We start from the raw sequence: 18,598 nt of genomic DNA, 5'->3' as shown, positions 1-18,598 counted from the left end.
TAAGTTAAGAAGATTACTAGAGTAGCAAAGTTAGTCTCAAGCTAGCCAAGCAAGATAGCACCCCTCATGATTAGTGCTAGTGCTAAATACTAAAACTTGACTACTCTAGATGGGAACATGTGATTTGAATTGAATTTGAAACCTTGGAATGATGAGTCATTCCAAGGAATGTTTTTTGAAGGTGAAAATGACCAAGAGAAGATGGTGATTTTTGATATAAAACTGATATTGGTTTGAATGCGATACCTTTCCAATTTTGAGTACCCCCACAATACCTGATTATGGGTAGGGCTTAACTGGAAATTTATGCATCTTAGTATGGGTTCCCTCTGAACACACATCATAGGGGTTATGCCGAGGCTGCCTCCGCTGTTGATAAATGATGTGAATTGAGGTGAATTGTACGGCCAAGCCCTGTGCAGTTCCCAGGTTGATAGTTGGTCTTCACTGGGAGGCCAAGCTCATGGGGAGTGGTGCTCATACTAGGGTTTGTAAGTGAAAGGTTATGGTTGATGATCCGCATACTGTGTTACGATGATTCGGGGTAATCCCGACGGATGAAATCAAATGTTGTGGCACAAGTGTGCAACCTCTGCAGAGTGTAAACCTATTCGAATAGCCGTGTCCACGGTTACAGACGGTTGGAAAGGCCATACAGTTTCCGGTGTCAGATTCTTGAAAATGTTGGTGAAATGAATGGTGAATTGGTGACTTGTTTTGAATCACAAAAAATGTTGTGGGAATGACACTAATGTTCCCACTTGAGTTAGTTAGCACTTGAATAAGTCTTTTCTCAAATACTTGTGAACTAAAACTGGCTTTATGCAAATAAACTAGAGCTTAGCAGCCCTTACTAGAATTGTTAGCACTTACATTAGTACTAGTTTGCGAGTACTTAAAGTACTCACGACTTTGTCCCTGGCTATTCAAATGACCAGAGTATGAAGATGAACAGAACTACCAAGGAGATGACCAGCAGGATGCCTATGACAACTAGGAGTCTTCCGACGTCAAGCGTTGGCCTGTGGACTAGAGAGTCCATTTACCTTTACGCTTCCACTATGAACTTGTGTTTGTTCGTTGATCAATAGATCAACTATTTGTGTAATATGGATCATGTGATTCAAGTTGTAAGACAATATGGTTTGTAATGAATGATGACTATGATATTCGACTATTATGCCTCGCAACAACAATATTCCTGGGATTGCGATGAATGACATAATAGGCATCTGGACTTAAAAATCCGGGTGTTGATAAGTTGGTATCAGAGCCATTGTTTGACCTTAGAAGACCCTAGTTAGAATGGACGTTCAGAAAAACTTAACTTTGAAATCAAATGAAGGGAATATTTATGAAAATTTATTCACACTCTTGTCTTTGAGATCTTTTCAAAAATTGATGAATCATGCTCTTTCTTGTTTGAATCTACTTAAAATTTTGCCACACTTATTCACTCTCTAACTTACTCATCCATTTCGCTTTCAGATGGAGCCGAATGAACCCATCAACGCCAAGTTTTACCAGCCTGGGAACGGCGGGAGTCTGATCTTTGAGCACGACCTCAACACCGTCTCGGACTTTCTTGGACGCCCACACCCCGAGTTCCACGGGATCCAGGTGGACGACCAGGCCGGAGGAGAGTTGCAGTGGATCATCACCGCAGACTTGAGGGGCAAGATGGAGCCTCCCACCTCGGAGAGGATCCTCTTCTCCTTCCGCGAGAGCAACTGGCTCGACGGACTCGCACGTGCCCTTCAGGAGGCACTTGCGCGTCTCTGTGGACAGAACGTGGTGCGCCTACTTGCGTCCCGCTTCGCGCATCTCGTGAGGCGTGATGCTATAGGAGTGCCCATGGAGCTGCAGTCTCACCCTGAGTTGAGGCACCATGCTGAGCATCTGGACTTCATGCTGTACCACACTCAGCAGGATCTGGACAACGCCCGTGCTTACGCCAACCATACTCACCTTGCATTGGCAACTCATGCCGATGCCATCAAGATGCTTGCCCAGGACAGCAAGAAGGTCCGCCTGCAGCGTGCCAAGAAGGACGCTACTATTGTGCGCCTTCGCGCCAAGATAGCATCTTTGGAGGCCACTGTCAAGGCCCAGGAGGACCAGCTAAGAGATATGGAGGAAGACGACGGAGGTATCGACCTTCAGGGAGGAGGAGCCTTCCTGAGTGAAGACGACGACTTTGAGGAGGACGAGTTCACCGAGGAGGAGGACTACGAGTTCCTGGAGGCAGGACCTGACGACTTCGTCCCCATCGATGTCGATGATGAGGAGTAGTTGCACTTGAGCACTTATGTAGGTGTGCGTTGTATCCCGTCCGTTGTATCGTAGCATGAGAAATGGTTCTTAAAACCATGGGAAGTGTTAAGTGCTAGTTTGTAAGGTGTGATGTTAAATGAATGAATGTTTGTGTTTGTCATCAAAAGTATTCAAGTTTTCAAGTTTTGAACTTACTCAAAATAAACCATAGAAATTTCCCTCTTATCTCATGATCTTCTCTATGTTCAGATGGCCCCTCCTAATCGCAAAAACAACGACGCCATGATGCAACTGCTGCAAACCCTGCTGGCCGACAGGGAGACTGAGAGAGCTGAACGCCAAGCTAACATCGCAGGACTGCAAAACCTTGCCAACCAAGGCCATGGAAATCATGACCACCCCGGTTCAAAGCTCAAGAACTTCCAGAACACCAACCCTCCGGTGTTTAGCAAGACTGAAGAACCCCTCGACGCCGACGACTGGCTCCAGACTATGGAGAACAACTTGGAAGTAGCCGGAGTAGAAGCCAACGAGAAGGTCTTGTTCGCAACCCACTACCTTGCTGGACCAGCCCGAGCCTGGTGGACTAGCACCCGTGCCATGAACGGAGGTCAAGTCATGACTTGGGCAGATTTCAAGCTCAAGGTTAGCAAGTACCATGTGCCCCCGGGTCTTATCAAGAAGATGAGGGATGAGTTCCGCGAACTCAAGCAAGGACGCATGACGGTGGTAGAATACCGCGACAGGTTCCTTACACTGTCAAGGTACGCCCCCGACGAGACCGACAGCACCGAGAAGAGGCAGGAGAGATTCCTGAACGGACTGCATGATGAGATGCAGACTGTCCTCGTCAACATCCCCTTCGCCGACCTTGAAGCTTTAGTAGACTCAGCCATCCAGATGGAAGGCAAGCTGAACCAAGCCAACGAGAACCGCAAGCGCCGCATGATGCACCAGAGTGGGCCTAGCAATGCCCCGAAGTATCGCCCCAGCTCAAGCGGAGGTTTCACTCCAAGGAACAACAACAAGCCCCAGATGCAGACTTCACGCCCCGGTTATCAGAACCGGAGTGGAGGAAACTCCAGGCCAGGAGGCCACAACAGCAACTACAACAACAACAACAACAACAACAACAAGTTCAACCGCGCTCCGCCCAGAGCCCCCAACACCAACAACAACAACACCAACACCGCTCCAAGGACAGGGAGCAACGCCATCCCCGTCACCCCCAAGGACAAGTCCACCATCACCTGCTATGAGTGCGGAGTGGTGGGACACTACTCCAACGAGTGCCCCAAGAGGTTAGCCGAGACTGCCGCCAACACCGCTGCACCTGCTCAGCAGCAACGCCGCGTCTCCACCGGCAGAAAGTTCGCCCCCAACAACCCCAATAACCGCAACGGCCGTCTCTTCCACATGAACGCCGAAGAAGCCCAGGAAGCACCAGATGTGGTACTGGGTATGTTTTCTGTCAACTCCGTACCTGCCAGAGTGTTGTTTGATTCCGGAGCATCGCATTCACTTGTCACTGAAGACTTTGCATGCACAAGTAAAATCCAACCTATCAGTTTGAAGCATGTTATGATAGTTCAAATTCCCGGATCAACCACCAAAGCCGGAAAATTTTGCAAAAATGTACCCATCAGAATCCATGAAGTAGATTTTTATGCCAATCTGATTATTCTGGGAACCAAAGGTTTGGAAGTCGTGCTAGGAATGGACTGGATGTCAAGACACCATGGACTGATTGACTGTGCCAAGAAAGCCATCACCATGACTAGTGGCACCGGTATCATAGTAGAACATGTATCTGAAAGACTACCCAGAAAATTCACCTGCAACCAAAGTGTAGCCAAGCCAACTCTAGATCAAATCAGGGTCGTTTGTCGATACCCTGATGTGTTTCCGGATGATCTACCCGGTATGCCCCCGGATTGGGATATCGAGTTCATCATCGAGTTAATCCCCGGAACTGGACCTATCGCCCAAAGAGCCTATAGTATGAACCCAACAGAGCTCGTGGAGCTGAAGAAGAAAATTGATGATATGTTAGCCAAAGGTTTGATTCGACCTAGTGCATCACCCTGGAGATCACCAGTTTTATTTGTGGACAAGAAGGATGGTGCCACTCGCTTATGTACGGACTACCGTAAGCTTAACGATGTCACCGTCAAGAACAAATACCCCCTACCCAAGATAGAAGAGCTGTTCGATCAGTTGACCGGTGCCAAAGTGTTCTCAAAGATAGATCTTAGGACTGGTAATCATCAGCTGAAGATTCACGCCACCGATATCCCCAAGACTGCCTTTACCACCAGATATGGGTTGTATGAGTACAACGTCATGTCGTTTGGATTAACCAATGCCCCAGCTTATTTCATGAACCTCATGAATAAGATCTTCATGAACTTTCTGGACAAGTTTGTCGTTGTCTTCATCGACGACATTCTTATCTACTCCAAGTCCGACGAGGAACATGAACAGCATTTGGAGACTGTCCTAGAAACCCTTAGGCACCACCAGTTGTATGCCAAGTTCAGCAAATGTGAGTTTTGGCTGAAGGAAGTAGGATTCCTGGGACATATCTTGTCTGCAGGAGGAATTGTCGTAGATCCCGCCAAGATCAAAACTGTTACAGGATGGCAAGCCCCAACCACCCATGCTTGACGCTCTCGGTTGTCAAGGATTACATTGCTCGCAAACTTGATCAAGAATCAAAGCTTATTGAAGATGATAGAAAATCTATGAACAAGTACCAGGTTAGTAATTCAATTGTGACTTCTGCAGCGTTTTCTCTCTGTTGCTATTCTCAGCACCTTTTACAGTTGAATTAGTATTAAGAATAGCTTGGTTTGGTGCAAATGTCATATAAAAAAATGCATTCCCTATATGCTGTTAGATGTACTGCAAAAAGTTCAAGTTAAAGAAATATTAGGCAAATTGTTTCGGCTGTCTGTGCTATCATTTTTATGGAAGCTTTTAAGCCTGTTGTCCAGATGCTGCTGCCTCAAAGTAGTTCTTTAATTTTTTTTTTAGTTTTCTTCTATGTATTGTTTTTTGAAACAAAGTACTCTGTATTGTTCATGTGCTGAACTTCATAGTTGGAGGTAGCACAGCAGCAGCAGCTACTCTCACCAGGTGCCTTTCGCCGTGCGATGAACCTATGTATCGATGTACCTAAAACCCAGAGTTCAATAGAAATCAACTTTGACTTTGCTAAGAAAAGGATTTTAGCATGCCAAATCTGTCTTATTTCACTGATGTTTGACATAGGCTTTTGTATACCATGCCCCTTTAGTAAACTGCTTGAAGTCGAGGCAAAAGGGTTCTGTCTATTTGCTACTGTAATTACCAAGGGCTTTTTCTACAACTATATTAGTATTAGTACCGAAATGCTTTAAACGGGAAATAGCTAATGTAGAATTTATCTGATATAGAACACTCATATCGATAAAATACAAGTCATTAAAATGAAAATCATTTCGAATTTATTGGTTGTCAACGCCTAAAACCTGCATGTAGCTTCCGGCATTCTTCCCAAGCAGAAGCGAAACCTGTATCTTAGGACCCGACCCTTTTAGGATTATAGGAAACCAACCAATACTTGACCTTATGGAAAGCTCGACAAGAGATAAGAGTAGAGCTAGTGATCTTACCTTCCCGAAAAGGTTTATCTCCACTGGTGGAAAACCATTTCATTTTACATATTCTATTTAGAAATAGTTTTACGGAAAGGCTAAACCTATTCTTCTGATTGTTCTTATTCTTTGATTATTGGAATTCTAGTTGGGAAACAGGAGTGCCAAAGCAATGGAATATAAGTAAAGTCAATTCGATAAGGAAATTAGCCTTCTTCTTGTTCTTCTTTCCTTGGATTTGCCAGGTACGAATGAATCCGATAAGATAAATATACTGTATTCATGATGAAAGGAATGAAAGATTGAAATTCAAGTAGGATTCACCACCTTGACCATGAGCAGGATCAGCAGGAGACGTGCCTCTGAGAGTGGCTTCAATCTTACTATCAGCCAGTTAATACATTCGACCTTAAAATACGGATTATGAGGTATACCTCCCCTAGTAAAAAAAACAAAGGGTGAGTTTTCGCTACCATCATTGCAAGCCTAGTGTACTTCTTCGGCAAGCAACGAAGAGGACGCTAAGAGTCTTGTAACCTGCACCATGAAACCGCATCATTGTTTTGAAACCCAATGATGGGAACATCAGCTTAAGGGCTGTTATACCCATTGGATGATGAGAACCCATAAGGTTCTTAATAGATACAGGAGAACAATCCACTGTGAGACCCTTTACTCGGAATCTCTTAGCGAACTCAGCTCCATGAGTAGTAGAAACTAAGGATTTCACATCTGAAATGCTAACCCTTAGCTCCTCCATTATGGACCGGTAGGAACGGGCCACCTCTTTATCAGCGATGACTATGTCATCACCTAAAAGAGCGTAATCCCAAAACCGTTTACCTGGGTAGACCTGTTTTGCCGCAACCCACACAATAAAGTGATGGGCCAGGGCGAACAAGGGCCAGGAAGACAAATACCCTAACGGTTGACCCACAACGAAACTGACCATTGATCTCCTCTGGGTGTTTCCTTTAACAAAAGGAACATCGAAAGTGTTTGTAGCCAACGTGATATTAACACAAGCACTAGCAAACGAAATCCCGAATAAGTGTTCCATAACATGGAATAACACTCGGAGAGGCATCCGATCGATAGCAGTTGTGAAATCGGAAGAGTAATAAGCCTTCCAATTGACAATACGATCCAGAGGTTGCGTCTGATGGAATGTACCATCAGTAGGCAATCGGGACAGCACATGCATCACCCATTCATGAACTGGCTTCAACAAGCGCGCTGGTTTACGTAATTGCCAATGGTGAAAATACGCCTTTTGGCCCTCCCCTCAACTGCTTGCCCTAAATGACCTGCCCGATAGAATCCTTTATATGGATCATCGGTTGTTGGAAGATGGGGCGCAAACATACGTTCGCAAGCATCCACATGACGATTAGTCTTCACATAATTGATACTATCCAGAGCAAACCTCAACCGATGCGGCCAAAGAGCAAGTGGACTGAACTGCTCTCCCTTACTATGAAGAAAACGGAGAGTAGAACCAAACACTTTAACCAGTATCTTTGGATACGGAGACCGAGGAGAGGAACTCTTCCTCCAATCTCTTTAAACACACTGTAATTGGGGGTCCAGATTCCAGGTCGGAACCCACGTTATCCCTTGTTTAAGGGGAATAGATGAGATCCATGGCATATATAACAGAGGAAGACCAGGTTTAATGACACCTTTCACAATATCATTAACCCCCGAACCTCGTCCTCAGCAGTCAGAGGCATGATAATTGACGCGAACGTCCTCTTAGACTAAATATCTTTTTATCAAGCTATTATGATGCTCGCTTCTCTTCGGTTGGATTCCTCTCGAAGAAGGAAATTGTGCTTCTTCAGTTCTACATTCAAATTATTGTGAGTAGATGGATACCAGGCCTTTATGATAAACTGGGTTTCGGTAACTTTGTGGGATCCTTGGTAGAGCCATTTTGAGCGGAGGTAATCGGTTTATGACAAAGACTGTGCTTTCAAACACGACACCCACTTTGTACATAGTTGGAAGACGTTGCTCTACAATGTGTCGGTGTTGACGCTCTGCGAGGCCTTTCTGCTCAGGAGTGGGGGGACACGATTTCTGGTGAAGAAAAGCAGGGAAAGTACGATTCACTCTGTTTTTGCTTCTTGAATTTCTCTCCGAGTTGGCTCGCCCATCAGCCTGGGGCAATGGCCATTCGCCTCAAGTACTCATGCGCCAGGATCTGTCGCTTCTTAAACGATGTCTAAAGATTGAAAGACTTTGGGCAAAGTACACCTGCCAAACAAACTCTTGGCCAGAAAGTCGCTAGTGGGTATAGTCTTCTATTGCCATGTACATATCAGCGGGCAGTGGGATAAGCGCTGGAGTAGGCATTAGCAGTTACTGAAAAAGGGCCAGCGGGCACCGAGCAAGGGACACTGCCCGATTGTGCGGACCGGCCGGGAGCCGAGTCACTAAAGGCCCCTCGTCAAGTATTGCACCGTCATCGTTGACGCCTTCAAGGAAGTTCGCCTGAACTCGTCAGTGCTTAACTACTCCAGAGGTCCTCTGTATCGGGTTCACGCTCGAACCATACCGAAATGTATTGGGAATTGCGTTTTATGCGGGACTACCTGCCAAGTACATACGGACAGACGCACTCAAATCTCGAGTCACGTCCCGACCTACAGCGACCATTTCACCTGGACCGGAAAGAGGCATCTATGAATTGATAAAGACTGCCATAATAATCTAATAAAAGATTCCAAAATGGAAATATTGAAGCATCATGCCGGGGAAGAAATTTTCCCTAGCCCGAGCCGCTTCCCCTGTAGTTGTCAGCTCGTTCTTGACAAATCCGATCGGGTGTTCATAATCTGGAGTAAAAGGATTCGAACCTTTGCATGCCGGTACCAAAAACCGATGCCTTACCACTTGGCTATACTCCAAACGGTCGGTTCCAGGGGAGAGGGGGAAGGGAGAAGCAGGGCTCGAAGAAAACGAGCCGTGTAAGGACGCGGGGATATAGCGAGTAAGCAGCAAGGTTTTCCCTTTAGGACCGACTACAACAAGCTCGTTACTTGGCTAGAGGAATGAAGATTTCCTTGCTTTTATGATCCTTCGTTTGCCTTTGCGCTACTTCATAAGATTGGGATAAAGCTGGGAATGAAAGTAATAGTGAGGTCAAACGCATATACATAGTAGGGCCCTGATTCTACTCAAAGCCATATTCGTAAAAAGCTAGCCTGACTCCACTATATATAGAATGAATTAGAGATCCATCTTGTATCGCCTCCTGCGGATGGGGAGACATTCAAAACTAACCACTAACCCCAGTTGAGAAGTGATAAAGAAAATAGGAACAGGTAGGAATGTCAGAAATCCATGGAAAACAAGGGAAAGAAGCAAGATCTGGTTCCTATCCTCTTAAGGGAAACTGGCACACAATCACTATAAGACAAAGCAAGACAAACCTCTCTTATCCTTCTCGGCTAGAAGTTACAAGTTTCCTGTTCCGGTTTCGGCTTGAGGGAAGTGCCTGAAATCGATTCAATTCTTATCTCCGATTTCGAACTCCGGCTGGATTCTTATGACCAAGAGCTATTTTCTTGGTCAGAAGAATGGAAGGACAACGAGAAGATGGTTCGGTTGCTCCTGCTGGAATATTCCATTTATTTAATACTCCGACTCGCGTAACCCCGAATGGCAATGTTGTTATTGCGGTTGGTCAGATCAATAAGACAACAAGGGAGTCAGAATATTCAGATAATAGCAAACAGGGCTTTGGAATCTATGGAAGGAGCCTTCAATGCTTCTCCAGTGTCAACCATTAGTCGATAACAGAATGAAATGCCACAATTAAGTTGAAAAAGAGAGTCATTAAAAAGAGGCATGCTTGAAAAAGAGTACAGATAATATGTTATGGATGTGAGGAGCCTCACCCAGTACTTTTATTACTAAACTAAAAAACTCTACTCTCCTTTCACAGCCAACCCACCCATTGCTTTTTCGAGCTCGATAAAAAGGAAAGTTCACGTGCCAATCCTTACCATTGGTAACTGTAATTACCAAGCCTAATCTTTCACTGAATACCGAGTAAAGCAAGCAAGAAAGAGGGAAGGAGCAGTAGTTTTCGAGCTAGGCTCGATCCCTTTTTAATCCACTTCTCGCTATTTGTAATTCTACTTGAATTAGTTCTTCCTAAGTTTAGTGAGATGAGTACTGCATCCATAACTAGAGGACTTGCTTTTCTGCTTGGCTCCCAGGGGAAGTTGGATTGGATAAGAGGAATTGAAGCGCAAGGAAGGCAGTCGGTATTCAAACAACTATTCAGAGTTCCCAACTCTGGGTAAAGGAAATCTGTACTTGACGACTGAACCAAATCCTTTGCCTTTATTTATTCTATTATTTTTATATAGATCAGCTGAAAACAAAACAAAAATACTACTACGTTGGGACAATGACCCACCTTTCTCTACTCAACCTGTCATCTTCTCTCCTCGCTCCCTGGGACAAATAATACTATTTATTAAGTGATAAACAAGAGAAACTAGTGATATTATCTAAGCTTCTGGCCATGTCTGATTGGCATTCAAGTCTGCCTTCCATTGCTTGAAAAGGCCTAGCACCGTAAGTAGCAATTGGCTATGTCCAAACTCAAACGTCGTATTTTATCTAAGCACAGGAGTCGTAATAAGGAAAGAAGACATAAGAATGGGAAGTATAGTATCCGCTAGTTATAACGTTGTATAAAGAGAGCTATTTCATGGATCTTGGTCACAATAAAAAGAATCCAATAATGATCTATCAACTAAATGAGTTTATTATATAATCCCGTATCTTCAAGGTTGTTAAGATGATTTAGTAGATGTGTCGGTATCGTTTTCATCTGCCGTTGGGAGTGACTGCTTTGCTAATCTCTCCTTTTATCCTTCTTTTCGGAGACAAGCACATATTACCGTAACCTAGTGATTAATATATCCTGTTGGTACTACTTCGTCGAGCAATCAATCCTTTTTCCATTCTTGTTCTTAGGTTGTCAGCTTCCTCCGATGGCACCACTTGTACTCTCTGTCGGAATCTGTAGACATAGTTTCTGGGCGTCTTTAAAAACTGATCGACATAGTTGTCACACACAAACCTGCGCAACGGCTTTGGAGTAAAAGAATCTCCTGCCCGGTCACACACATCATCTCGAGCGCGGAATCTACTACTCTAACAAGATACTCGGCTCGGGTAAATCATGCTTTCGTTATGCGAGGAAAGTGAAAGGAAAGAGGGAAAGGGAGACACTGGGCAATCCGGAATCGATGAAATCACTGTTTTTTCGCCTTGTAATATGTCCGGTTACATTCCAAAGATGAATCAGACCAGGAGATAGATAAGCGCTATGGCGGACACATGGAATAAGAATTTGAAAAGTAATGATCAACTTTATGGATCCATAGGTAGATTCACTTGTGAAGCTATGGGATGGGACAAGATTCAAAAGTACCAAAAGTAAGTTAAGTGGGACGCTGAGTTCATTGCTGCGATCGAGGGTCCAAAGCCAGCCAATTTGATGACCGCGTAGGAACGGGTTCCGAATGCTCACAATAATGTAGTTGGAAATGACAAAAGGCTCCTAAATTGATACCTAATAATAGCTTAGCAGCTCCTTCGTTTTACTAAAGAGCCAAGTTCGGACAAGCAACTCGGAAGGAGGAATGTGTTGAGATGCCTATGCCTAAGAGAGATAAGCGGAGGATGTATGATAGCCGAGAGGATGTCGGTAAACGACGGAGTTGAAGGAGTTGTTTTTGAATTCGGCATGGCATATTTCATTTTTTTTAATGAGAACGTCGTCTCCTTGCTTACCCGCCTGGCCAATGGAAGGAATTAATTACCTTGGTCAGTCAGCGAAAGAAAGAATCTCACCAGTTCATCATCCCAATCCTTCCTATTAGTTTAATTAATTAATTCAGCCCCAGAGTGTTGGCAATCAAGGGCCAAGAAAGAATCCCAAGTCTATCCTATCTCGCCACGGTCGAAAGCACAATCCCTTTCTCTTCCTATACCGAAATCGTCGTTTCATTCCTATTCGTGGTTATGATGTTCAATATTCAAATAGCGGAGATTCACGAAGAAGTATTGCGCTATTTACCAGTGAGTGGTATTATTGGACTGATCCTGGGAGTTCAGACTGACGGTTAGATGGTTGTTCGCTTGTGTGCTTATTTTCCTTCCCCACTCAAAAACAAGTGTTACAGAATGTTCTTCAATTCAAATAGGTATGATCCCGTCCATCCTTCCAGAGCTAGGCACCCGCTTCAGAATGAGAATCTTCGACAGAGATCGTTCCTTCAGTTTAGCAATCAATTAGATCCATACTGACTTAGCTTGAAGCATGGCTTGCCGTTTCGAGGCTCGATGCTACTCTTGGGAACATTATTGATACATCGACTTTCAAGCATCTCGTAGTTGAGCGGTACTGCCATCAACAGTACCAAGATGGAAAGGGACTGCTGAACATGGATAGAACGAGAGTCGAACTCGCATGTCTCTCTTTTCCTGTTAGTTAGGAAAGAAAGCCAATATAAACAGCTCCATATTAGCGAATTGCCTCTGACTACTCTTCCCAGGCTGGTCAAACTATAGGATTCCCATTCACTTAGTAAACTTATTGGACAGACGGGTCAACCACTTGACCGAGGAGAGTAAGGTTCGTCACCACAGTCCCGATAGAAGGTAGAGTTTAAAAACAAACCGAAGACAAAGCAACGAATGAAAGGAAGGACGGCTCGCTTTACAACCAGGGCGGGTCTCGCTGCCGGATCAATGCGCAGGACGCACGATCTACAAACAACAATAGAGAGAGCCAACCAAGAACGAAAGAACCTGGAAACAAACCCGCGAGCGAATACCAAACAGAGTAAGAAGGAGGAAGGGCCGAAGGCGGCTTACTAAGCGAGAAGGCTCCAAGCAGCCTAATAACGCATTAGAAGGGAGCTTGCTGCTTTGCAACCTAAGCGGTATAGCTAAGCTTACTCATCAAGGGCCGATAGATAGAGCTGCTCTTGTTGCTAATGGAGAAAGATTGGAGTGAAGTTTTGTATGCTTTCTAAGATCAGAGGAGGAAAAGAATGAAGGTGTGGGCGGGAAGGAGGAGGCAAGGCCCCCTCAATGTGTATTCGACTACTCATTACGGAACCACCGATTGATCCGATTAGACTTCCCGCGGGGTAGCGCGGGGAACTTGCTGAATCAACTCCTTGGAATCGGAGGCCTGACTGAGGGTCAATCCTATGGTAACCCCAACCTAGGAATGCCTGTTTCACTTCCTTGACAGAGCCAACTGAGATGCTCTGTCTCGATGTTGACCTAACATGGATTGATTCTCAATTCTGAAGGGTCTCATCCTGATCTCGCAAAGGATCAGCAATAGCTGTGTGTACTCGAGGACTCTTAGGGAAAGAAAAGCACTTTTCTCTCTCAGCAGTTAGACCGGCTATGGGTGGGTTGGTTATATACTGCGCCTTCCTTCTTCGAACCTTTTGGTATGTATTGCCCCCTAACTATAGATCAGATCCACCGGACCAGAAACTCAATTCCGCACTGCTGCTGAGTCGTCGGACTTATCCACCTCAGGGATTCGTGGAATTTCCGTTTTTGAATTGCGTTGGGGGAAATCTACCAAAGCTAGGCAGATAGATAGACTCCTTTCCCGCTGCTAAGGGAGAGCAAGAAACTAAATCAAATGATTGTTTTTTTTTCACCAGCGCCCTTTTTTTGCGGGTACTAAGAGTCCTCTCACTACCAACCAGCAGACATCATCATCTGGCTGGGTCTTGCCGGTATCAACAACGAGAAAGAAGAACCAAATGGAAACAGCAACTAACTATGGCTCTTGGCCCAGACAACGTCCTAGGCGTAGGGGAGATCAAAACAAGAACTCACGCCTAGACGACGACGCCCGTCCTGGGCTGCAGTAAGTAGATCGAGAGGTCGTTCCGCCCCTTGTCCCCGAAGATGGGTAATATGTTCTCATACAATGTTGCTCCAACTTTTTTTCTAGAGGGCCTAGCTGGCGAGCGATCCCAGTCCGCGGCAGAGAACAAGACAGCAAGCGAGCGTACCTTTGTTCGCTTCTTTTCCACCAAGCACAGAAGTTTAAGGAGAACTGTAGGTCGGTGGCTACCTAAGGAAACTCCGATTCGATCCGCCCCCCGGCTTGGAGGCATCTACCTCATCCCGATCACAAGGAGAGGTTCACCATGATGGGGGGTCAGGTACTTTCATTCTTTGCGTTCCGGAAAGAATGAAATGCATAGGGGACCATCTTTTTTTTTGCGGCATGCTCTCTGATTTACGGATTCGCAGGGGGCCGAGGGCCAACCTTAGTTGACTGACAATGACAAAGGCTTGCGAAACAAAGTAGCGCCTTTGAAATGGAATCTTAATTAAGTAGTCTATCAGTGGTGTGAAGCAGCTTAGCCCCGGGGAGCTAAAGGTTATACCTTTGTAAGCGAACTTTGGTTCTTCTATGTAGGGTATTCCTCCTTTACTCTCTTAATTAACGTCGAGCTAAGTGACTTTGTGTAGCGTAGTAGAATGAAGGCTACGTACGCACCGACACTCTATTTCTTATCCCTAAGCCTCTTCGCTAACTCGCTCGCCTACCAAAAATGAGTAGGCGAGGCTAGGCAAACTCAGCCGCTGACTTTGACTGTACTGTAGTAGACTTTCTAGCCTTTTATTTGAGAACCCTTTCTCATGTTCTTTCATCCATCAAGTAGGCGAACCGTCAGGTCCTTAGTGGCGTTGACTAAGAAGAAGAGCCGGTTTAAAAAAAAGCTAGAATTTCCAATAGTGAGACCAGCTTGACAAGCTACCTTTCCTCTTGATATGAGGTGCGAAGAGAAACATCTCTTTTTTTTTATGACTTCCACTTATCGATCCCGGCCCGGAAAAGTGACCGACCCCTTTCTGAATGAAAGAAAGGGTTTATGAGCCCTAGCCCTGTAAGCCCACACCTGTGTAGAGTAGATCGTTCAACACCTGCGGCACAAACCCATTTTTGACCAATTGGTCCGTATATCATAGGCGACCGAACGGCCGCCCCCCGTCTTACTAGACCAACCTGCTATAATTATTCCATAAACACCTAGCGAAGATATGGCAAACAAATAAAGTAGCCCTATGTTCGGATCTGACAATACCATACCATAATCAAAAGGTACAACGGCCCAAGCGACCAGACTTAACATAAATGTAGCCACTGGAGCCATTCTAAAAAGGGAGAAATTAGCACTACTTGGTGAAATAGGTTCTTTTATAATCAATTTCAAACCATCTGCTAGAGGTTGTAACAATCCGAACGATCCCACTACATCGGGACCCTTTCGACGTTGCACAAAAGCCATTACTTTACGTTCAGCTAGCACTAAAAAGGCTACTCCTAGTAGAAGTGGTAGAATTAAACAAAGTATTTCCGCTGGAACAGCTATGTACGTTTTCGATTTTCTATTCACTCATGATCGGGCCTGACCTGGTCGACCCGATCAAACTATTTCACTTATGATCTGGCCTGGTTGACCCAATCATGATATTGAAGGATGGGACCTTTTCTCGAAAAACTCCGGATCCCGATAAGTTTTGAAGATGGTGCTCCTGTTACGTTACTTCGAATGGAATCCTCACTTGACTAAGCATAAGCGAAAACGCGGCTGAGAGTAAGCAATCCCCTTTGCTAGTGGTTGAGTCATGATCAGAAATATTGCGAAAGAAAGTGAAATGTCCTATCGTCGTCCCAATTTGGGTAATCCACGATGTCTTCATTTTATGTATCCATCTTTACTCATTTTCGGTGTATCGATAGTTCGTTGTACTATACTTTGAACTAACCTAGAGGCCATGCTTAGGAGAAAATAGATATCAGCAGTGAAGTAATCCCGGAACTCTAGAAATCATTAATAATTTATTCCATTTTGTTAAATATCACGAATCTAGTGGAAAAAGGCCCCTCTAGAACATTCCTTTGAATGGAATTGTTCATTGGGTTCGACTTGTTGTTCTAAAAAAAAGAAAGCTGTCTCTCGTATGTTATTTTAAGGTGATTCATTCATTCTTATGTTCGGTTTCAAGATGCTCTAAAAGTATCTTTTTGAAACGGCTTTTGAGCTCCATTATGTGGACTTCATCAATTTAGGAATTTGGGACTTGGCGGTAGTGGTCAATACTAACTGCACCGTCTAAATGCTCCCTGACCAAGTTAGCGTACTCGTCAGGGTTGAGTTGAGGAGGCAGCCCGTGCGCTAATTGGGCTTCGAGCGCAGAAGCTAATTCTATCGAATTGAGCCTGGTATTTATATAGAATCGAGCGCAGAAGCCTAGCATTTCTATCGAATTGAGCCATCGGGAGAATCGAACTTCGTACTCTTTGGCTGGGCTCATCGGGAGAAGCTGGCTAGGAGGACAATAGTAAGTCACCCTGTCTGAACTCACCGCTGTACTCTAGGTTGGTTCTATTTATAGGCGCATTTCATCACCAAGAAAGAGTTCCAGACTCTCAATTGAGAGGCTCCCTTCCGCAGGTTCCCCATCTTTCGATTGGTAAGTATGAATTGGCTAAGCATCCCAGCAAGAAGAAGGCCTGGTTTCATTATCTAATTACGCCTAGAGCTTGTCAAGTTGAGCCTATAACTCCCGATCATGCAACTCCGGTAGCTTTGGAAGCGTTTGTTCCAACTTGAATGCCATGCCAATCAATATGCAAAATCAGTCGTAACTTCGGACAAGTAGAATCGGGGCTTGAAGAGAAGGGAAATCGGAATTCCAGTCAGAAAAAAAGTACATAGTGGAAATAAATGCAACAAGAAATGCATAAATAAATCTATCAAGTGCACTAGCCGGACGATAAAGCGAAAGAACCAAGCATTGGAAACCCATACTTATTTTATTAAATAGTTCGTTTTCGATCTACTTGATTGCCGAAGAAAAAGAAAATCTGTACTGGTGTGTGCAAAAAAAAACCCTGTTTTCCCATTTTCTAAGCACAATGCAATGTGTTCTCCAGTTTTGCATCAGTTAGGCGAGATAAAAGTTTTGAGTTTACTGTGACCACGGGACTAAATCAGCTGTTTCACCTTTCCTTTTCTTCGAAAAAGTAGTATTTCTTGTTTCCTAGCCTCAGGATCTTGTGTGAAAACAAACTTAGTCCCAAAAAGTCGAGCGTTGGATGGGCGATCTCAGGTCGATTAGTGCGTGCTAATATCTTCTTTTTAAGATGGTTCCTCCGCTAGTTGTTCTTTGAGGTAGGCAGAGAAGAGCTTTCCATAGTGCAAGGTCGGGATTCCTCATACCTTGATCGAACCGCATGTGCAACTCATTAAGAATGCAACTCATCAGAATCTGACTTCCAGTACGACTCTCCTTTATTGGTTTATCTTTCGTTAGTTCTAAAGCCTAAAGCTAAAGGGAGCGGTAAAAGAGACTATTTATAGATTTCAATTACTGCGCATAATTGTTCTAATGATATTTATCGCTAATACGAGCGAGTGCTTGATAAAGATAAAGTGGATCTCTTGTCTTCCCGGATGCGGGAAGTAGTTCATCATTTCTACTCTACTAGTTCTGTTCAATCAGTAACCCACTTTTTTAAGAAAGACCAGAGCGGCCTTATTCCGAGCTCAAACCCTAGAGCATAGGGATCCCGAGTCTTTTGAGAGATAGAAGCAGCACCAGCCGTAGATAATGATCAGTCTTATCTCTCATCATGTGAGTGAAGCCGTTGAGACAAAGAAAAGAGTAAAGTTAAGATGAGGCATGGGCTGCGAGTGAGGGAGACGCCTACCAATTCAAGAGACCCTTGTCCTTCATGAAGCTCCTAAGGATGTGTTGATGTAGCGCCAGGAGAGGGTAGAGCGGAAGATAGAGACGCTAATCTCACAGAGTTTGGAAAGAAGGAAGACGATCCGAAGCAAGAAGAAGTTCGTGGTTTAGGCTTGGCCTCGAGTATTTAGTTATTTGGATTGCTATTTTGGTTAAAGTCAGATTGAATCATTTTTTCGACCTTTCCTTTGGATTTATTATCATAGGTAGTGTTCGAGATCGCCTCTGTGCGGTGAACGCTCGAATGTAGCTAACATCAGTTTTGTCCTCGCGTGGTTGAAGGAGATGCTGCTGCTGGATGGAATGCTTCCGGGGCGCCATGATCCTTCTATCAGGAATAATCGAGGGCACTGACTGACTGCATCAATAATCGCTCAGTGAGCTATTAATTGCCGCCAATAGCGCTTCGCTTGCATGCAAGGCGGCTAATAAAAGCGCCGGGTAGACGCGCGGAGATGCATTTTGAGTACTGGTGGTACTGGACAAGCTCTAGGGGAATAATCTCTTTCTTATTTCTTTCTTATTTCTTTCCCATGACGACTAGGAACGGGCAAATCAAGAATTTCACTTCGAATTCCGGACCTCAACATCCTGCTGCTCATGGTGTTTCACGATCAGTATTGGAAATGAACGGAGAAGTGGTGGAACGTGCGGAACCACATATTGGATCACTCCAGTGCGGCACGAAGCCGCTGACGCTGAGTAGGCTCCTATGCCGCTAGCACGGTGGAGGTTCCGTAGCGCGTCATGAGCACCGGGCAAAGGGACGGTTGAGCAACTCAAGCGAACCGCCCTACCTGACTTTGGATAAAGATAGAAGGGAGAAGGTTGTGAAGGTGGCCTCGTTATCCACA

At 44.7% G+C, this 18,598-nt stretch overlaps 2 protein-coding genes across 2 annotated transcripts; one reads left to right on the top strand and one right to left on the bottom strand.

The window, feature by feature from the left end:
- Window positions 1-1,488: 1,488 nt before the first annotated feature.
- On the top strand, window positions 1,489-14,132 carry LOC124653509. Its single transcript, XM_047192563.1, is given in 8 exon segments — window positions 1,489-1,632; window positions 1,930-2,025; window positions 13,265-13,352; window positions 13,441-13,499; window positions 13,501-13,530; window positions 13,634-13,708; window positions 13,789-13,926; window positions 13,929-14,132. Coding segments are annotated over 8 exon segments (834 nt in total).
- Window positions 14,133-14,723: 591 nt separating this feature from the next.
- On the bottom strand, window positions 14,724-15,292 carry LOC124682768 (NADH-ubiquinone oxidoreductase chain 1). The gene has a single exon (XM_047217387.1). The coding sequence runs from the start codon at window positions 15,275-15,277 to the stop codon at window positions 14,906-14,908; it is 372 nt and encodes a 123-aa protein (XP_047073343.1). The 5' UTR covers window positions 15,278-15,292; the 3' UTR covers window positions 14,724-14,905.
- Window positions 15,293-18,598: the final 3,306 nt, after the last annotated feature.

The sequence above is a fragment of the Lolium rigidum genome, chromosome 1 (assembly GCF_022539505.1).
Source record: "Lolium rigidum isolate FL_2022 chromosome 1, APGP_CSIRO_Lrig_0.1, whole genome shotgun sequence".
Classification (NCBI taxonomy): domain Eukaryota; kingdom Viridiplantae; phylum Streptophyta; class Magnoliopsida; order Poales; family Poaceae; genus Lolium; species Lolium rigidum.
This window is presented reverse-complemented; position numbering and strand designations above follow the sequence as displayed.